At 62.7% G+C, this 21,151-nt stretch overlaps 1 protein-coding gene across 1 annotated transcript in view; it reads left to right on the forward strand.

The window, feature by feature from the left end:
• DCHS1 (dachsous cadherin-related 1) overlaps nucleotides 1-17,702 on the forward strand; it is a 44,904-nt gene extending 27,202 nt beyond the window's left edge. Inside the window, exons 8-22 of the mRNA XM_054293718.1 lie at nucleotides 2,165-2,261; nucleotides 2,407-2,564; nucleotides 4,069-4,903; nucleotides 5,649-5,888; nucleotides 6,279-6,404; nucleotides 6,670-6,879; nucleotides 7,397-8,260; nucleotides 8,723-8,836; nucleotides 10,275-10,486; nucleotides 10,621-10,775; nucleotides 12,015-12,145; nucleotides 12,608-12,894; nucleotides 13,465-13,603; nucleotides 13,826-17,360; nucleotides 17,415-17,702. Of these exons, the coding sequence (XP_054149693.1) occupies nucleotides 2,165-2,261; nucleotides 2,407-2,564; nucleotides 4,069-4,903; nucleotides 5,649-5,888; nucleotides 6,279-6,404; nucleotides 6,670-6,879; nucleotides 7,397-8,260; nucleotides 8,723-8,836; nucleotides 10,275-10,486; nucleotides 10,621-10,775; nucleotides 12,015-12,145; nucleotides 12,608-12,894; nucleotides 13,465-13,603; nucleotides 13,826-16,440 (6,183 nt within the window). The 3' untranslated portion in view covers nucleotides 16,441-17,360; nucleotides 17,415-17,702. The remainder of the gene's footprint in view (nucleotides 1-2,164; nucleotides 2,262-2,406; nucleotides 2,565-4,068; nucleotides 4,904-5,648; nucleotides 5,889-6,278; nucleotides 6,405-6,669; nucleotides 6,880-7,396; nucleotides 8,261-8,722; nucleotides 8,837-10,274; nucleotides 10,487-10,620; nucleotides 10,776-12,014; nucleotides 12,146-12,607; nucleotides 12,895-13,464; nucleotides 13,604-13,825; nucleotides 17,361-17,414) is intronic.
• The last annotated feature ends 3,449 nt before the right edge of the window (nucleotides 17,703-21,151 follow it).

Genomic DNA, 21,151 nt, shown 5'->3' on the forward strand with positions numbered 1-21,151 from the left:
AGGAATAAAACATTCTTTGGCATGGACAAAGCTGCAGGAATATCACAAAGGTGTGCACAGAGTCATGGGGAAATGAGAAGTTGCTTTTTTCATAACACAACTCTGGGCAGCTCCATAAGAACTGACCAGGCAGCAGGTTTAAAATAAACACAGGCAGCATTTCTTCATGCAGAATGTAATTAAATTGTGAAATCATTGTCCAGAGTTGCATGGTTCAAAACTAGATGGATTCATGGAAAGGAAAAAAATCCATCAAAAGCTGATGAGCACAAATAGGATGATCTGTGGCTCAGGAAGTGTCTGAGCCACAGCGGGCTGGGAGCGGGGAAGCTCACAGGAGGATTGTTCCATACGTGCCGTGTTCCTCGCATTTCTGCATCCACTGCCAGCCCTGCCGGAGCTGTGCTGGTGCCCAGAAGGGCTCTGCAAGCCTGGACCAGGCTGGGGTTTGGGTGGGCAGACCCAGCTGTGCCCACAGGGCCTCTGCCTTGCCAGCGTGCATGGGCAAGGCCACTGCCACTGCTGCTTGCTCCTGTCTGTGTGACCAGGCTGGCACTGGTGCGTGTGGGTGCTGCTCTGTAGCTCCTCTGGCGTGTCCGAGCAGGGTGCTGTGCTCAAGGGCTTCTCCCAAAGGGCTCTGGCTCCTCCTGGAAGGGAGAGGAGGAGCAGGGGCCTCTGGCTTGGGGGCAGTGGGGCGGATGTTGCCCCACTGTGGGAGGGAGAGGTTGGAAGGGGCCTCTGAAGGGTGGCCCCACGTCGAGGTGTCCATGCAGACCTTCCTTTCATCAAGGGCCAGGCTATATTTAGGTCTGTGCCTCCATCACTGCTGCAAAAGGCTGTTCCAGATTCCTTGATCTGGTACTAGAAAACATCTCTTCATTTCCAGCCTAAACTAATTTCTGACCATTTTATACTCATTTGTTCTTGTGCCAATATTGTGTTTTTGCTTAAAAAGCTGTCCTCTCTCGCTGGAATTTCCCTCCCTCTCGCAGTGTTTACAGAGCACAGTCCCAGCACTGCCTGGCCTGGCTGAACGAGTCCAGCTCCTCTGGTCTCCCCTCCCAGGGCTTCAGCTCAGTGCCAGCAGCTTGGGCAATAGCTCTGGCCCTCACCCTCTGCCCAGAAACCTGCGCCCTCTTCTCCAGAGTCGTGCTTGGATTCCACTTGTCCCTTTCCTAAAGGCATTAAGTGGCACAGATCACCCTGCACAGCTGGGTCTGGGAGGGTGGTCTCTGCCACAGGATGTGCTGGTGGGCTGGGAATGTGAGGTCTGTCCCCTCGAGGTGGGAATTTGGCCTCTGCTGGGGTGGAAGGAGCAGCAGAGCCTGTGCCGAGTGGAAATCCTGTTCCACCAGAGTGTGTGCTGAAGGGGGGACAGGGCTGTGTCCCAGGCACGGCACAGGCGTGTTTGCTGAGGAGGATCCCAAACCTGACAGGGGCTGGGGGACAGAGATGGGGCGCATCCGGCTGCACAGCTATCCAGAAAAGGGGTGCAGTGCTGTAATGTATGGTCTCAGTGGCAATGGAGGTAGCTCCCCTCAGGACACAAGGTTACCTGAGCACGTGTGATTGATGTCTCAATGGTCTTGTGCTGCACTGGCATAAATTGGGGGTCTGAAGTACCAACAGACAGGCAGTGCTACCCAGGAACAAGGGAGAGAAGGGAAAAGGCCCAGGCTGGGGTACCTGAGCCCCAGAAGATCTGCCAGCTGCCCTTCCAGAGGTGGGAAACCTCCCTGGCTAGCTGTGGGAGCTGAGGAGATCCCTGGCTGTGGGCAGGGGGGCTGGCACTGGGCTGTCAGGGCTCACCATGGGCATTTCCAGCTGAAGGTGTCTGTTGGGGCAGGGAGGAGCAGGGCTGGGTGTAGCAGGGTGAAGCAGTGCCCTCCTCCGTGTGCCCCCAGCCTGCCCCGGGGTTGTTAAACGGGACACAAGGGGAGGAGGGCTGGTCAGGCAGGACCTCCCTGGCCAATTGCCGTGGGCTCCTCTGTGTTCCCAGCCTCAGCACAGACTGTGGGTGCTGTGGGGAGTCTGTGTTGTGGGGAAGGTGTAGGGCTGGTGCAGGATGGTGCAGAGCTCATTGGGTCATGCCAATGCCTGGGGGCTGTGGGGTGGTCTCAGCGGTTCCCTGTGCCACTCAACTGCTCCCTATGCCGTGCTGCAGGTGCTGGAGGAGAAGCCATCGGGACTCCTGGTCGCCTCCCTGCAGGCCAAGGACCCTGACGAGGGGGAGAACGGGACCATCACCTACTCGCTGATAGGTACGAGCTGCAGAGCGGCAAACCCACACTGCCCTGCCCGGCAGCCGTCCCCCGGGCGATGGTGCCCGCTGCCGGGATCCCCCCGCACGCTCCCTCCCTGGCACCCTGCCCGTGCTCCCCGTGCCACGCTGCCCTGTGTCCGCAGGGGCCTGGGCAGAGCGGTTCAGCCTGCACGTGGCCACGGGCGAGCTGCGCACGGCTGCGGTGCTACGGCGGGCGGAACGCGCCGAGTACCTGTTCACAGTGACGGCCAGCGACCGCGGCGCAGCGCCCCGCAGCACGACAGCCATCGTCCGCGTGCAGGTACAGCCCCTCCTGTCCCCGTGCCACCTGCACGGTACTCGGCTCTGGGAGCACACCATCCATGCCTGGCAGCCCCTCTGCCCACCCTCGTCCCCTGCCACCCTCATCCCTGAGTCCCCTCTGCTCCTGCTCAGCTGCTGATCCAGCCCTAAAATCCACAGGGAGAACCTGGGTGGGAAGGGATGACTCTGCACCTGTTCTCATGTCCAAAGAGCTGACAATTGCAGTTCTGCCTTCTCCAGGCTTTAGACAGCTGACCCTGTCCTAGATACCCTGCACAGAGGTTCCCTGCACAGAGACTTCCACTCTTCCCAGGGTCTGCTGAAACCATGTTCTGACCTGCAGGGTGTTTATTCTGACCTGCAGGGTGTCCCTCATGTCTGTGTCACTTTGGTACTCCCTGCCTGCTGCTGCCCACACAGCTACATCCTTTCTTTACTGTTAGTAATGAGCTTCCTTTTACAGCAGAGGCTCTAGTTCCCCCCACCAAGGCACTCCCACTGAGCATTGTTTCACATCTTCTCCTCCATGTCCTTGCAGTTGCCAAGGCTGTTTGAGTGTCCTTGCTGTGCCACCTCCATCCATTGCTCCCTTGAGCCAGCTGGTCTCTCACTCCTTTGTCACACAGCATCCCCACTCTGTGTCTGTCCCTCCCTAGTGTGGGAGCTCCAGAGCTGAGTTCTAGCCCAGGTGGGTCTGATACACCACGTTCCCTTGAGTGGAGCTGGTGTTAGCCTGCCACAGCTGCCTTCAGCTGCCAGCAGCAGGTTTCATACCATTTCCTCATTACACTATGTCTGTAACTGTTCTTGCCATCAGTGCTGTTCTGCAGCCTCCAGAGCACTGAGGCTAGGCTGGCCATCCCCACCATGCTGGTTGGCATCCCTGTAATAGATATTTGCTGGACAGTCACTGGGTTTGGTCCCCTCTGGGCTGACAGGTTTGTTGTTACTCCCGTTTTCCTCAGCTCCTTGACAGGAATGTGCTTCTTCAGTGGGTTTTCCCTTCAGGTCATGCTGTGGTGGCCTTTGCAGCATCCTTTCTCCATCTGCAAGTGCACCTCATGCCCAAATTAACTCCAGTATCTTTAATAAAACTAGTGATGGTGTTTATTTATCTTGGGGTCATACTGGGTTCTCTTTCTGTGCCTCCCATCAGGATGACCGTGACCTCTCATTCACTCTTGCTTATGTTTGCAGAATTGTTTCTGCTGCTGTCCACTGACTTTGCAGGATCGGACCCAGGCACAGAGCCCGAGAGGGGCTGAGGGAAGGCACCTGTGAGGGTCACCTTCTCCAGCCCCCTGCTCACATGGGGCTGCCTGGTGGCTTCTGGCTGTCTCCAAGGCTGGAGACTCCACCACCTGTGGGCAGCCAGTGCCAGGGCTCAGGCACCCTCACATGTAGAGTGTGTTCAGAGGAGCAGAGGGACCCTCCTGTGTTCCAGCTGTGTGTCCTGGCACACAGCCCTCCGTGCGTGCCCCTCACTCCTCCTCTCCTCACAGGTGTTGCCATCCTCCCGTGTGCTGCCCCGGCCTGATGCCACCGTGCTGACCCTGCATCCCCTCGAGGGGGTCAAGCCGGGGTCTGTGATTGGTTCAGTGGCCCCCCCGGACACCCCTGCCCGAGGACAGCTGACCTACACGGTGGTAGGAGGCGGTGGGGACGGCACCTTTGTGGTTGACAGTGTGACAGGGGAGATTTACGCTGCCCGTGAGCTGGACTATGAGGCCGGGGCACGGCATGTGCTCCAGGTGAGTGCTGAGGACACGCAGCACGGCTATCCCTCCAGCAGGTTGGTGCTGGTCCACATCCACGTGCAGGACTGCAATGACCAGGCCCCCACCTTCCCCGAAGACCCCATTACCATTGTGGTGCCTGAGAACGCCCAGGCCGGCTCCTCCATCTTCACCTTCCAGGCGCTGGATGGGGATGGGGTGGGCCCCAACAGCCAGGTGCGCTATGCTCTGCTGCACCTGGAGCCGCCCGAAGCCCCCTTCCAGCTGGACGGCCGCTCGGGGCAGCTCAGCCTGCGCCAGGGCCTCGACCGCGAGGCCGCCGCCGCCTTCCTGCTGGTGGTGGAGGCCACGGACCAGGCCCGCAACGTCAGCCAGCGCCGCTCGGCCGCCGTCACTGCCCGCGTGTTCGTCACCGATGAGAACGACAACGCGCCCGTCTTCCTCTCGCCGGCCGCTGTCAGCGTCATGGAGGACCAGCCCACAGGCTTCGTGGCGCTGCACGTGGTGGCCCAGGACAGCGACCTGGGAGAGAACGGCCGCGTGAGCTACTCCCTGCGAGCAGGCAACGCTGATGGCCGCTTCCACCTGAACCCCAGCACTGGTGAGGGCTGGGAGCGTGCAGAGTGATGGCAGGGATCCTGGGAACTGGAGGCTGGGGAGGGTGCAGGGGTACACAGGGACATTGCATGGTGTGTGAGGGCTGGCAGGGTGCAGAGTGATGGCAGGGATCCTGGGAACCAGAGGCTGAGGAGGGTGCAGGGATACATGAGGACATTACACGGTGTGTAGGAACATGGAGGGTGCAGAGGTGGTGGCAGGGATCCTGGGAACCGGAGGCTGAGGAGGGTGCAGGGATACATGAGGACATTACACGGTGTGTGGGAACATGGAGGGTGCAGAGGTGGCGGCCGGGATCCTGGGAGCCAGAGGCTGAGGAGGGTGCAGGGATACACAGGAACATTGCACGGTGTGTGGGAACATGGAGGGTGCAGAGTGATGGCAGGGATACTGGGAACCGGAGGCTGAGGAGGGTGCAGGGGTACACAGGGACATTGCATGGTGTGTGAGGGCTGGCAGGGTGCAGAGGTGGCGGCCGGGATCCTGGGAGCTGGAGGCTGGGGAGGGTGCAGGGATACATGAGGACATTGCACGGTGTGTGGGAACATGGAGGGTGTGGGCTGGGGAGCCCCAGGAGAGAGACTGGGGGTGCAGGGAGTCCCAAGCACAGCATCTGGTTGGCACAGTGCTGCTGTCCCCTGAAAGCCGTCTGTCCTGCAGCCCACAGTAGTCCCGAGGCATAGGGCCCGGTGCCCCTGGTGCCAGCTTGCCCTCTCCTGTGCCCGCAGGTGCCCTCTCCATCGTGCGGGCCCTGAACCGGGAGGAGGTGGCCCAGCACAACCTGACGGTGGTGGCCACGGACCACGGCTTCCCACGGCTCTCGGCCACACAGCTGCTGTCCGTGCTGGTGCTGGACGTCAACGACGAGGCTCCTGTCTTTGAGAAACCCGAGTACCAGGCCCACATCATGGAGAACCTGCCGGCCGGCAGCCCGGTGCTGCAGGTGCTGGCCACGGACCGCGATCTGGGTGAGGACGCAGGCCAGGGTCAGCTGCCCAGTTCGGTCAGGGCCTGTCTGGAAATGCAGCCCCAGGCCTGGGCATGCCCTGCTCCCTTCTGCCAGTCTGGAGAGCCTGGCTGACCAGAGGGAAGGACCAGCACCTGGCCTGGAGGTGGGAGGTGGGCTGAATCCTGGGAGAGGGTGGGAGTGGAACCTGTGGTTCCCTCTGGGCCCGTGGCCTTTGTTCTGTGGGCTCTCCTTGGCCTGCCAGCAGCTGGGTTAGGCTGCGACCCCCACACACACCTGTGCCTCCAGGGAGCAAGCCCACCCTCCCCAGATGAGATCCGGGAGGTGCAGGAGCCCAACGAGGCGCTGGGGCTGCTGCTGGGCTGCCTTCAGAGCACCCTTGTGCCCACAGGTGCCAACGGGCAGGTGTCCTATGGGGGTCTCTCGGGGGGGCCCTTCTCCATCCACCCACAGACGGGGCTCATTGTCACCACGCGTCCCCTGGACCGGGAGGAGCAGGAGCAGCACGTGCTGACAGGTAAGCAAGGGGAGGCAGCGGGCAGGGGGTCAGGGGGGCACACAGGGACCCTGCTGCTGGTGTGGGGAGTGCTGCAGAGGGCAGGCCATGGGGAGCGAGGGAGGGAGGAGGGGCTGTGGGGCACAGCAGGGCTGTGGGGCGGTTTGGGGCTGCAGGAATGCTGATGCCCACATGCCTGGCTGCCCCTGTGGGTGCCTGGGTGTTGGCACGCGGGCTCTATGGCTGCAGCTCCCAGTCAGCCTCTGGTGCTCTCGCTGTCCTGCAGTCTATGCACGGGACGCCGGCCTGCCGCCCAGCCTCACCAAGGTCACGGTGTGGGTCACCGTGCGGGATGAGAATGACCATGCACCCCTCCTGGAGAGGGAGTCCTGCTCCGTGGAGGTTCCTGAGAACCAGAGTCGTGTGGCACTCTACACCCTGCGGGCCACTGATCCTGATGGTGGGGAGAACGGACGCCTGGAGTACCGGGTGGCAGGTGAGATGCACTGGGAGCATGGGACTGGGCAGGGACTTCTCCCTGGGCTCCCCTGGGTCTGGGGACAGCAACTGCAGCAGTCCCATTCCACGGCAGCTCTCTCCTGCCGCAAACTGCACGGCATTGCTGTCATCTCCCAGCTCTCTGTCCCTGATGAAGAGCACCCTGAGATCTGGACAGGCTGCACTGCTCATTCCCCAGCCTTGTGTCTAGTTCCCCAGGCTTAGACAAGTTCCACACCTCTTCTGGCTGCTCTGACCTGTTAATTCACAGGTTACCAAGTCAGATTGTTGCTGTATCCTGCCACAGGCTGCCTGGCAACTCCCCATGGCAGCAGCAGTAGCCTGTGAGTGGTTAGTCAGTTTTTCATATGGAGCTAGCCCAAGGAGTCTGCTTCCACTGGGGCTCACTCTACCCACCCTGCCAGATCCCGTGGTGCTGGGCTCCATGCTCTCCAGGGCCTTTCTCATTCCAATTACAGGCATGCTGCATTGTTGCTCCCCCCCTTCTCTTTTAGGTGGAGACCCTGGGCAGGATTTCAGCCTAGACCCCATCTCTGGTGTCCTCTCCACTGCACATGCCCTCGACCGAGAGCAAATTGCTTCCTACAGCCTCACTGTAGTGGTGCAGGACCACGGCTCCCCACCACGCAGTGCCACCATGTTGGTGACTGTGCAGGTGTTGGACCTCAATGACAATGCCCCCAGTTTTGCTCAGGCCAGCTACACGGTGGAGGTGCCAGAGGACTTGCCGGTCGGCACCCTGGTGCTGCAGCTGGCAGCTGAAGACCCGGATGAGGGCACCAATGGGCAGGTCTCCTACTACCTGGGCAACGAGTCGCTGGGCATGTTCCAGGTGGAGCCACAGAGCGGGCGGCTCCGCAGCGCGCAGGCCCTGGACCGGGAGCGCCAGCCCAGCTACAGCTTCCTGGCCGTGGCGGTGGACGCGGCGCCCCGGGAGCCCCGCAGCGCCGCCGTGCGCGTCACCGTCGTGGTGCGGGACGTCAACGACCACGTGCCGGCCTTCCTGCACAGCCCGCTCACCGTCAACCTGTCCCGCCACACGCCCCTCAAGCAGGTGGTGGCCACCATGAGGGCCGAGGACCGGGACGCGGGCGCCAACGCCTCCATCCTGTACCGCTTTGCCAGCCCCAGCTCCGCCTTCGCCATCAACTCCTACACGGGGGACATCCAGCTGCTGCAGCCCCTGGGCGCCCTCAGCCAGCGCCAGCGCACGCTCTTCGTGCTGGCCACGGACCTGGGGCAGCCGGCGCTCTCCTCCACGGGGGTGGTGGTGATCCACGTGCAGGAGGAGCCCTACCGTGGGCTGCGCTTCCCTCGCAGCACCAGAGACGTGGCCCTGGCCGAAAATGCCGCCCCAGGTACCCACGGGCAGCGACCAGAAAGTGCTGGGATGGAATGGGATAGGGCACGAGGGGAGGTGGGAGCAGCGCTGTGGGGAACTGCCACCACAGAGCGCTGTGGGGTCTGGGGAAGTCCTGTTGTGCTTTGGGCAGACCCAAGGAGCTGCAGGGTCTGAGTGGTGCCCAGGCTGGTCGGGGTGGTGTCCCTGTGGGCTGGCCTGAGTGTGTTCAGATCACTGTAGGCAGCCACAGGTGCCCAAGTGCTCCCAGAAGGTCCCCAGGGTCACAGTGAGATCACTGAGGGGCCGTGGATATGCACCATGACACCAGGCTCCCAGCCCAGCGTTAACCTTTGCTCTTCATCCCCTGTCCCAGTGTCCTCAGGCAGAGCAGTGGTACAGCACGTGCTGCCCTGCGTCACCCTGACCCTTTGCCACGTGCTCCCAGGCTCTGTCTCTTCATGTTCTTTTGCTCTCCCAGGCACTGAGGTGGCGAGTGTCCAGGCCGTGCACATGGGGGGCTCCTCGGGGCACATCACCTACAGCATCGTCAGTGGCAACGAGAGGAACACCTTCCTGATCCAGCCCAGCTCAGGTACGGCTCCAGGAACACCTGGGGAGCTCTGCTCATGCCTGCTCAGGTGCTCGGGGCCCCAGGGCACAGGAGCACTGTCCACACTCTGTACCAGTTCGGTGAGAGGTGTTAGTACTGGAGTGCGGGCACTGCCCTGTCACTGGCCAGAGGCTGTTAGCACTGCTGCCAGTGCAGGTGTGGTCCCCCATAATGAGACCTTTTCCCAAAACCTCAGAGAGCAGGGTTAGATGGGATTTGGGGAAGACATTCTTCCCTATGAGGGTGGTGAGGCTCTGGCACAGGTTGCCCAGAGAAGCTGTGGCTGCCTCATCCCTGGGGATGGATGGATGGATGATGGATGGATGGATGGATGATGGATGGATGATGGATGGATGGATGGATGGATGGATGGATGGATGATGGATGGATGGATGGATGATGGATGGATGGATGATAGATGGATGGATGATGGATGGATGGATGGATGGATGGATGGATGGATGATGGATGGATGATGGATGGATGGATGGATGGATGGATGGATGGATGGATGATGGATGGATGATGGATGGATGGATGGATGGATGGATGATGGATGGATGGATGGATGGATGGATGGATGATAGATGGATGGATGATGGATGGATGATGGATGGATGGATGAATGGATGGATGGATGGATGGATGATGGATGGATGATGGATGGATGGGTGGATAGACGGATGGATGGATGAATGGATGATGGATGGATGGATGATGGATGGATGGATGGATGAATGAATGGATGGATGATGGATGGATGGATGATGGATGGATGGATGGATGATGGATGGATGGATGGATGGATGGATGGATGATAGATGGATGGATGATGGATGGATGGATGGATGGATGATGGATGGATGGATGGATGGATGGATGGATGATGGATGGATGGATGGATGATGGATGGAGGATGGATGGATGGAGGATGGATGGATGGATGGATGGATGGATGGATGGATGATGGATGGATGGATGATGGATGGATGATGGATGGATGATGGATGATGGATGGATGGATGGATGGATGAATGAATGGATGGATGGTGGATGGATGGATGGATGATGGATGGATGGATGATGGATGGATGGATGATGGATGGATGGATGGATGATGGATGGATGGATGGATGGATGGATGATAGATGGATGGATGATGGATGGATGGATGGATGATGGATGGATGGATGATGGATGGATGATGGATGGATGGATGGATGGATGGATGGATGGATGGATGATAGATGGATGGATGATGGATGGATGGATGGATGGATGATGGATGGATGGATGGATGGATGATGGATGGATGGATGATGGATGCATGATGGATGGCTGGATGAATGGATGGATGGATGATGGATGATGGATGGATGGTGCTGGTACCTCACTCCCCCTTCCCTCTGTTCCCCTGCAGGTGCCATCTCAGTGCAGGACTCCAGCAGCCTGGACTTCGAGGCCAGCCCCCGGCTGCGCCTGGTGATCCAGGCAGAGACTGCAGCTTCCTTTGGCTTTATGGCCATCAACCTCAACCTCCAGGATGTGAACGACAACCTGCCTCGCTTCCAGCTGCAGAACTACGTGGCATTCATCTGGGAGTCACAGGGCTACGACTCACCTGTCATCCAGGTATGGCAGGGCACAACACCCGAGCCCTGGCCTGGCTGGGGTTATGGGATGGGGGCTGCATGGGCCTGGGGCTGGCACCAGCACACAAATCCTGCCTCAGGGGCTCCACAGCTGCATCTCATGTGGCTTTGCAGGTGCTGGCGGATGACCTGGACCAGGGAGCGAATGGGCAGGTGACTTATGCCATCAACCAGTCCCTGCCAATGCCGGGCTTGTACCACATTGACCCTCAGACTGGCACCATTACCACTGCTGCCATCCTGGACAGAGAGATCTGGTCCCAGACGCGGTGAGTGCAGCCAAGCTGGGGGAGGCCAGGACAGGGACAGAGCTGTGGAGCACAGCCCCGGGGCATGGGGAACACTGTTCTTGGTGCCCCCAAAGCTGTCCCAGCCTGGCTGTGAAATGGCTCTGTCAGGCAGCACAGCTGAGGGTCAGTGGGAGTGAAGGACACAGGAGCCAGATGGCCAAGATGAGCCCACGCACAGCTCAGTCAGGTCTCTGCAGAGCTGAGGAGATTGTGAGAGGGCCCTAAGTTCATCCATTCCCCTTCCTGCCTCCTTAATCTGCACTGCATCTGCTTAATTTCTTCCACTTCCAAGTATGGGACCCTTGTATCCTGCCACATGGCTCCAGACCCCTGCACTATCCCCCCCAGATGTCCCCTTGCATCCAGACAGGTCCTCTGGGCCCCTCGCCATATGTGCACGCTCTGGACATGTCCATCCACACGTATGTGACATGCTGGCAAACACCCCGCCGTGAATCTGAGGCTTCTCCTGCCCTTCCCCACACACCTTGCTCCGATGAGGACCCCCAGTTCGTGTTTTTTCCACACACCTTGCTCCGATGAGGACCCCCAGTTCGTGTTTTTTGCACACACCTTGCTCCGATGAGGACCCCCAGTTCGTGTTCTCGCCCTCCACAGGTGCCCCCATGGCTGGGGGTTCCTCTGCCCTCTTCCCCGTGGGGGGAGTCTGGGGTGTTCCTCCATCCACACATCCCTCACCATTCCAGAGAGGCTCCAGGTGTTCCCCAGCAGCCAGAGAGCCCCAGACCCCTGCCTGCACCCCGCAAGGTGCTCTGCCTGCGCCCACACACCTTCCAGACTTCAACACATGCCTTAGGTGTGCAAAAACCTGCTGCCGTGCCCCACCGTGCTCTCCATGTACCAAACCCACTGCCCCACATGAGCTCTCCAAATCACGGAACCGCTGAGGTTGGAAAAGACATCTGAGATTGCCGAGTCCAGCCTGTGACTGGTCACCACCTTCTCAGCTAGACTGGAGCACTGAGTGCTGCATGCAGTCTTTCCCTAAACACCTCCAGAGGATGCCCTGCACAGATCCATCGCCCTAGGGTCTGAGCTGCTGTGCATTTCCCTCCACACACACACGCGCTCCAGCCCTGTGCACACCTGCAGTTCACGTCCCAGGTGTGATGCAGGTGTGCAGCGCATATCCCAGTACACGGGTGAGGTGCTCCCTCACATGTGTGGACACACATCTGACCTCATGCCTGCCCACAGCCTGGTAGTGACAGCGATGGACCGAGGAACACCCCCGCTGATGGGCTCGGCCACGCTGACCGTGGTGGTGATGGACATCAACGACAACAGCCCCACCATCCCGGTGCCCTGGGAGATCCGTGTCCCTGAGAGTGAGTGCCGGAGCACTGAGGGCCAGAGCGGGGGTGCCATGGGCACCATGGGGTGGGGAGGAGTCCCAGGGAGGCCAGGCCAGTCCCTGTCAGGAGCTGGGTCACAGTGATCTGCTGAAGCCCCCCGAGCTCTCAAGCACGACCCTTGTGCTGCTGCTGTGTCCTGAGGGAGCAGCCTGAATTACCAACTCAGCCCTGACCTCTGCCCCGTGTCTGGGACTCTGGCTGCAGACACTGCCCTGCCTGCTTACCATCCTCAGCCAGTATGCCCTGTGCCCATGCCATACCTCCACCTGTCCTGCCAAGCTCCTGAGACCTTCGTCTTCCCCCCTCATCCCCCTCTCCCGTGGCATCTTCCCCTCTTCCTGGTGCTCAGGCTCTGGACTGAGCTGGTTTCCCACCAGGTGAGCCAGGTATGCTGGGCAGGGCTGGCTGCGCTCACTCACGTGTCTGCTCCCACAGACACGCTGCTGGGCACCCAGATAGCCCAGCTGACCGGGAATGACGTGGACTCGGGCCCGGCCCTGTCCTACACGCTGCTGCTGGAGGGGGACGTGGCAGACACCTTCGGGGTGCTGCGCTACGGGGGCCACGTGTCCCTGACGGGGCCGCTGGACCGCGAGCAGCGCAGCCGCTACACGCTGACCCTGCGCGCCTCCGACACGCGCCACGAGACCGAGGCCAACCTCACCGTCCTCGTGGAGGATGTGAACGACAACGTGCCCACCTTCACCCAGGCTTTCTATCAGGTACAGGTGCCAGGTGTGCCAGCCAGCCCACACAGCCTCTGCAGCTCCTGCCTGGCCCCCCTGCCCTTACAAAGCAGAGCATGGGTCTGAGCCCCTTCTGGTCCCACTCTCTTACCCACATCTGCATCCTGGCATCCCTCATGCTCTCACTGTGGCATTGAAGGAGCTGAAACCAGGCAGGCGACCCTGGGACCAGCCCCTGCAAGGGGCACAGCTGGATGCAGAGGGTCCAGCAGAAATGGATGAGCACAGTGGGGAAGCCAGAGGGGGTGGGAAATGGGTCCCAGCCCAGACAAGTGTTTGTGGCGATACCTGGGCAGGTCCGTGTTGAAGGCTGGCTTGGGCAGTGTGTGCTGCAGCACTGAAGCCCAGGCAAGGGGCTGGGAAGCCCCAGGAATGCCTGAAGGGTCCTAGGAGCACAAACCCCTTGTGTGTGGATTCCCTGGCCAGTGAGAGGCTGGGCACCCTTGGCTTTGGCTGCCTGGCCAGCCCCAGATCCCCGTCCCAGATATGCTGGGGGCTCTGAGCGGGGGGGAACCAGATGCTGACTGGGGTTTCCTCCTCTTCCAGGTGCTGCTGCCAGAGCACACACCTGCTGGCAGTGTCATCCTCACTGTGAGTGCAACCGACCCCGACTCAGGGAGCAATGGGGACATCACCTTCCACCTGGCTGTGCCCAGCCCTGATGTTGCCATCGACCCCAGCAACGGTGCGTGGGCTTGGTGCTCTGTGTGCCTCTCTCATGGGTCAATCTAAGGTTGCCTGTGGAGAGGAGTGCCCCCGTCCTGCCTCTGTTCAAACCCTCACAAGGTCACTTTCTGGTGTGGCTGGTGAAGCAGACACAGCAGGGTGACCATCAAATGCTCCTCCAGCTGATACCCTTCCCAGCTCCCACTGGTTCCCTCGCTGACCCTGGCCTTGTGCTCCACAGGGACCCTCTTCACCACGCGGCAGGTGGAGTTCAACGCCAGCCAGCCCACCCTGGACCTGGTGGTGGAGGCCCGCGACCACGGCTCTCCCAGCCTCTCATCCTGGGCCACGGTGCAGCTCCAGGTTCTGGATGTGAATGACCACAGCCCCCGCTTCCAGGAGCTGTGCTACAACGCCAGCGTTCCCGAGGACCTGCGCCCAGGCACCACCGTGCTGATGCTGGAGGCGGGCGACGCCGACCTGTCCCGGGAGAACGCCGGCTTTGATTACACCATCGTCAGCGGCAACGGCGGCAACGCCTTCCAGGTGGAGAGCCGGGTGGCGCGGGCCGGGGGGCAGCTCCGCACACAGGGAGCCCTGGTGCTGGTGGAGCCCCTGGACTTTGAGGCCATCCCGGTGTACAACTTGACGGTGGCGGCCTCGGACCGGGGCGTGCCGCAGCGCAGCGCCACCGTGCCCGTGCTGATCACGGTTCAGGACGTCAACGACAACCCGCCCGTGTTCGGCCGGGCCGAGTACCGCGCGGCGGTGAGCGAGGCCGCGCTGCCCGGCACCGAGCTGCTGCGCGTGGCCGCCCACGACGCCGACTCGGGGCCACGCGGCCGCGTGCGCTACACCATCAGCTCGGGGGACCAGCACGGGCTGTTCCAGCTGCACGAGAGCACGGGCGCCCTGAGCCTGGCGCGCCCGCTGGATCGGGAGGCCCAGGCACTGCACACGCTGGTGGTGCGGGCCACGGACACGCCGGGCGGGCACTTTGCGCTGGTGCCCGTGGCCATCGAGGTGAAGGACATCAACGACAACAAGCCGTACTTCCCGGTGGAGGTGCTGAGCGCCAGCATCCGGGAGAACCTGCCGCCCGGCACGCTGGTGACCACCCTGCGCGCTGTGGACGCCGACAGCGGCGCCTTTGGGGAGCTGCGGTACGTGGTGCTGGAGCAGGCGCTGGGGGACCCCAGCACGGGGGACGGCCGGGACGCCTTTGCTGTCAATGGCAGCTCTGGGGAGCTGCGCTCCCGCCTCACCTTTGACTACGAGCGAGCCAAAGCCTTCCAGCTCCTGGTTCGGGCCACCGACGCCGGCAATGCCTCGGCCACTGTGACCGTACGGGTGCTGGTGACGGGGGAAGATGAGTACGATCCCATCTTCCTGAGCCCCTCCTTCAACTTCGAGGTGCCTGAGGGCGCACGCAAAGGGCAGAGCATCGGGCGGGTGCTGGCCACGGATGAGGACGAGGGGGTTGACGGGGTTGTGCTGTACACCCTGGCAAAGCCCTCACCGTACTTTGCCATCAACCAGACCACGGGTTCCATCTACCTGCGTGTGGACAGCCAGCCCCAAGCCGGGGCTGGGCGTGCCAAGAGGGAGCCACGGGAGATGAGCCTGGAGGTGCAGGCCCGCAGCCCGCTGCCTGCTTCCCGTGTGGCCTCTGCGCAGGTCACCATCGACGTCACGCACACCTCCTTTGGCCTGGCACCCGACCTCAACCTCCTGCTGGTGGCCGTGGCCGCCTCGCTGGGCGTTGTGGTGGTGCTGGCCGCCGTGGCCATCGTGCTGGCCCTGGTGCGCTCCCGGCAGCGCCGGGGCCACAAGAAGGCAGAGGCAGAGGGGGCGCTGGCCCGTGCGCAGAGCGGGTCCTTGCAGAAGCTGGGCCATGAGGAGCCAGCGCTGCCCGGGGCCGAGCACATCTACCACCAGGCGCTGCCAGGGTACGGGACTGAGCCGGCGGGGCCCTACACGCGGGGCGGCTCCCTGGACCCCTCGCATTCCAGCGGCCGCGGCTCTGCCGAAGCCGCTGAGGATGACGAGATACGGATGATCAACGAGTACCCACGCGTGGCCAGCATCACAGCCTCCATGCAGGAGCACATCGCCGCCCGCGGCCCTGACTCTGGCATCCAGCAGGATGCTGACCAGCTCTCTGACATCTCGTGTGAGCCAGCTGCGTTGGAGAGCGCCCAGTGGTTCAAGAGCAAGAAGGGCTCTGGGCTGCTGCTGCCGGGGCCGCCGCTGCAGCTGTACCGCGAGGACGGGGGGGGCAGCGCCTTCCTGGGCGTTCGCTGCGGCCTCAGCGTCTCCTCGCAGCCCCAGGACTACGCCTTCCCCGAGGACGGCAAGCCCTCCGTGGAGGGCTCGCTCACCGCCATCGTGGCCAGCGACGAGGAGCTCCGCGGCAGCTACAACTGGGATTACCTGCTCAACTGGTGTCCCCAGTTCCAGCCGCTGGCCAGCGTCTTCACGGAGATTGCCCGCCTCAAGGATGAGAGCTCCCTGCGCAAGCCCTTCCCAGCCAAGCCCAAGGCAGAGCCCAAACCCCGCATCGACCCCCCGCCCCTCATCACCTCAGTGGCCCATCCAGGTGCCAAGTCCGTGCCCCCCAAACCGCCACCAGGCAGGACCTTCCCGCACCCGTCCTCGCTGCGCCGCTCGCCCATCAGCCACGAGGGCTCCATCTCATCCTCCGCCATGTCGCCCAGCTTCTCCCCGTCGCTGTCCCCGCTGGCCGCCCGCTCCCCGGTGGTCTCGCCCTTCGGCATCTCGCAGGGGCCGTCCACCTCCACCATCAGTGCTGAGCACTCGCTGGAGGCCCCGGAGGAGGCCGAGCTCAGGATTTAGAGCTGGGCCCTGGACTCCTCTGCCCCAGCCCGCAGCCATGGGGCCGGAGTGGGCCCAGCCCAGGGCTGCTAAAATGGGCGCTCATCCTGCTCCCAGCGCTGGGCCTGGCCTGGGCCCTGGGACTGCAGATACCCTTGGGCGCCGTGGCCCCGTCCCTCCCCACAGCTTGGCAGAGCCTGTGCTGGCTGGTGCCCTATGGACTGCTGACCCCAGTGCTGGCACCCCGGGGTGATGGTCCGTGTGCTGCTTGGCCCGGGGTGATGGTCCACGCGGCTCAGAGGGGTGCTGGGCACGATGGTGCTTCACGGTACTTGCTGCCCCGGGAGCTGAGGGGAGCTGAGGGGCTGGAGGCCCAGACCCTGCCCTGCCCAGGGCCAGGCAGCAGCCTGGGTGCAGGAGGACCCTGAGCCTTCCCTTGCGACCCTCGGAGCTCCCAGGGCAGGGGGCTTTGCCCCGTGGCTGGGGGTGATGTCCCGGGCAGGGGCGATGCCCTGGGGCATGGATGCTGCCTGTGGAAATGAGCCTGGCTCCTGCCCGGGAGGGGACACTCACCGGGCTGGCTGCAGCAGGAAGCAGCAGTGCCCACACCTTGCTGCCTGTTTGTGGCTGAGCAGGGACAGGAGAGCCCTTTGGCTACCCACTGCAGGTGACACATCCAGGGAATCTCCTGCCAGAACTTCAGGATGGTTCCTGTGGTCTGGGAGGGAGGTGCCTGTCATGCCCAGCACGGGAATCCCATTCCTGGGAGCAGGTGCCTCTCTGGGCAAGCGCCCCAGGCAGGGGCAGTGCCTGGGCACAGGCAGCACAGTGGGGCTGGCAGAGCTGTGTGCAGCTGACAGGGCCAGCCCAGCCTCAGCAGCAGTGGGGATGGCTGCTGTGACCCTCGGCCCGGCAGGCGGCCTGCAGCTGCAGGGGCACAGGTGGGAGGTGACCCCAAAGAGCCACATCACCCAGCGTGTTCTCTGTCAGCACAGGTGGGAGATGGGGCCCCAAAGAGCCACATCACCCAGCGTGTTCTCTTACAGCCACAGTGGGACGCTGGGCACCTGGCCTTCCCCGGGTCCTGTCCCATGACTGCCTCCCAGGACAGTCTGGCCACCTGCAGAGCCTGGTCAGGGTGCCAGAACCCCCTGCTGCTGGCCCAGCCCCTGTGTGGGGCTGCCCTGCACCCCGTCATGCATGCTGTGAGCCCGGCACGGGGCCGGTGCCCATCTCCTCCCAGCACGGCCGCTCACACACACAGGCAGTGTCTCACCCACAGCACACCCGCCCACCCGGCTCTCCCTGAGCCCGCTGCTCACCCGGAGCTGCTCCCACACCACAGCCCTCCCTGGGAGTGCCGCCCTGGGCTCTGATCCCTGCACGGCCATGGGTGCCCCACAGGGCCCTGAATGCCCAGTCTGCTCAGGGGTGTGTCTGGGGGTCGGGGGGGACACCCCGTGCCTGAGCAGAGCCGGGGGGAAGCTCCTTCCCATCACACATTCCCCAGACCCAGCCCCAAAGGTGTTGTCACAGCAGACAAATGCATCACTTCTGCCCGTCCCCCCTGTCCCAGGAAGAGCCATCTGTGTCTGCAGCTCTGTGTGTCACAGCCAGCCTCTCATCCATCCCCACTGTGCCATGGGGACCTGGCACGTGCTGCTGGTCCCAGGTGCTGTCCTGGGCACGGGGCGGTGACAGGGGACAGGCACCTGCAATAGTGGGCACCAAGGGAGCCCCACCAAGGGCCATGCCCACTCTGCTGGGGACCCACAGGGGCCCAGGGTGCCCTGGGGCACAGAGACAGCCCACAGAGGCTCTTGGGGTGGGCACCCCATCCCCTCTGTGTCCTGCTCACAAGCACCGTGGGGACACATTGTTCTCCCCAGCCCTGTAGGGACACTCTGGGGGTGTCCCGTGTCCCCCAGGACTGTGGGGGCACTCTAGGGCTACGCAGTGCCCCACAGTCCCATGCTGGGTGCCCCCTGGCCCTGTGCTGCCCACGCAGCCCAGCTGCACTGCACATCTGGGGTGGGGACACAGATGGGTCACCCTGCACGCCACAGGAAGGGCCAGACACACGCACCCTGCTTTGGGCTGGGGTCACTGAGCCCCCAGTTATTTATTTTTACACATTGTACTACAGTTGCTGTTTTTACTCGTTTGTACCTTTTGTATTGTGTCTCGTGGAGCTGCATGTGCCAGCGCTGCCCGCGGCCGCGCAGGGGCCGCTCGGCGCAGCCTGAACCCAAGTGCCAACGTCTCAAAAATGCCTTAATAAACCACACGTTTGTACAGACACCGCCCCATCCCTGCTGCCCCGGGCTCCTGCCAGGCTGGCACCACGATCCATGGGGCTGATGGTGGGAGGATACTGGATCTGCCCCACGCAGGGCTCACGGGGGGCTGGCCAGGCTCTGGTCCCACGTCCATGGCCGCGTCCTGACGAGTCCTTTTCCTGAGGGGTCAGTGGAGCTGCAGCACGACCATGGCCCCGGGGCTGTCCAGCAGCCAGGCTGGGTGTGTTTCCATGCAGGCACACGTGGAAGGCATGTCTCACACGTGCACACAGCTGGTACCTCGTGCCACGGGCATCCCTATCCCGTCCCGCACCCTGGCTCTGGTGGGGGCTGTGGGCAGGGCAGCGCAGGCCCCCAGGGCTGCAGCAGCCACACCTGGACACGTCATCTGCCCAGCAGGTACCTCACGTGCCTGGATCCCCACTGAGGACACCTGGACACACAAACTCCCCAAGGCATGGCCTCATCACAGCCAGCACATGCAGACTGCCCTGGGGATCCCAGTGCTCCCAGCAATCTGCCCAGCAGCTTTGGCTCTGCTTGTCCATCTTGGGTGACACAGGCACACACAGGGCTCTTTGCTGATCTCCTGACACCACACAGGCTCCCCTCACCAAACAGTGTCCCCAGCCCCAGGAAACAGAGCTGGACACCCAGGAGTGGCTGTGCAGCCATCAGGTGTCGGATGTGGCCAGACCCAGCAGTGACCATCAACCACCTACATGTGATCAGCCACTTCCATCCTGCCTTCCCTGCTTTCCTTTTGTTGTTGTTCTTCCCCAAACCAACCTGTGTGCTCCCTGTCCTCAGGTCTCAGATTCCAGCACCCCACAGTGAATCCTGCACATCCCCAGCCTGTCCTGCACAGCCCCAGCCTGTTCTGCACAGCCCCAGCCTGTCCTGCACATCCCCAGCCTGTCCTGGACAGCCCCGGCCTGTTCCTGTCCTGCACAGCCCCAGCCTGTCCTGCACAGCCCCAGCCTGTTCTGCACAGCCCCGGCCTGTTCCTGTCCTGCACAGCCCCAGCCTGTCCTGCACAGCCCCAGCCTGTTCTGCACAGCCCCGGCCTGTTCCTGTCCTGCACAGCCCCAGCCTGTCCTGCACAGCCCCAGCCTGTTCTGCACAGCCCCGGCCTGTTCCTGTCCTGCACAGCCCCAGCCTGTTCCTGTCCTGCACATCCCCAGCCTGTCCTGCACATCCCCAGCCTGTTCTGTACAGCCCCAGCCTGTTCCTGTTCTGTACAGCCCCAACCTGTCCTGCACAGCCCCAGCCTGTCCTGCACAGCCCCAGCCTGCCCTGCACAGCCCCAGCCTGTCCTGCACAGCCCCAGCCTGTTCCTGTCCTGCACAGCCCCAGCCTGCCCTGCACAGCCCCAGCCTGTCCTGCACAGCCCCAGCCTGTTCCTGTCCTGCACAGCCCCAGCCTGTCCTGCACAGCCCCAGCCTGTTCCTGTCCTGCACAGCCCCAGCCTGTCCTGCACATCCCCAGCCTGTTCTGCACAGCCCCGGCCTGTTCCTGTCCTGCACAGCCCCAGCCTGTTCCTGTCCTGCACATCCCCAGCCTGTTCTGCACAGCCCCAGCCTGTTCCTGTCCTGCACAGCCCCAGCCTGTCCTGCACAGCCCCAGCCTGTTCTGCACAGCCCCAGCCTGTTCTGTACAGCCCCAGCCTGTTCCTGTCCTGCACAGCCTGTTCCTGTCCTGCACAGCCCCAGCCTGTCCTGCACAGCCCCAGCCTGTTCTGTACAGCCCCAGCCTGTTCCTGTCCTGCACATCCCCAGCCTGTCCTGCACAGCCCCAGCCTGTTCCTGTCCTGCACAGCCCCAACCTGTCCTGCACATCCCCAGCCCTGCTGGCAGCTCTGGGCCCAGGGGAGCCCTCCTGTCCCCCTCTCTGACAGGGGTGAGCACAGGCCAGCACAGCCGGGGCAGGGGGCAAAGGGCCACCCTGTCCCTGATGGTGTCCCTGGGACTCCCTCTGCTCCTCCATCCCCACCCGACCCCTTCAGCACAGAGGTCTGGGGAGCGAGGCTGCAGCCGGGAGACTCTGAGGCCCCCTGACCTCCAGCACCGGGCCAGCAGCAGCAGATGCTCCCTAACACGATTAGCTCTGCCCGGCCACCTTAATCCCGGCTGTCCAGACAGAGCCAGACAGCATCCCCTGCAAATCCCATCCCACTTAGAGCCCATCCCCAAACTGCACATGGGGCACACAGCCAGGGCAGGGCAGCTGGGACCCCTCTGTCTGTGGGCAGGGGGACACCGGCGCTGCCGGGGCAGGGCAGCACAGGGGAGCAGGGGCAGACGCCTCTGGCACTGCCTCAGTGCGGGGCATTGGCGGCCTCGGCCGGGCAGATGGTTTTCCCATTGCCCGTCTCTTCCTGGCCCGGACCCCGCTCTGCAGACGCAGGAAAACAGCTGGGAACGGCTGGAGCC

The sequence above is a fragment of the Melozone crissalis genome, unplaced genomic scaffold (genome assembly GCF_028551555.1).
Source record: "Melozone crissalis strain CALT ecotype California unplaced genomic scaffold, PUWL_Pcris_2 ptg000187l_1, whole genome shotgun sequence".
Lineage (NCBI taxonomy): Eukaryota > Metazoa > Chordata > Aves > Passeriformes > Passerellidae > Melozone > Melozone crissalis.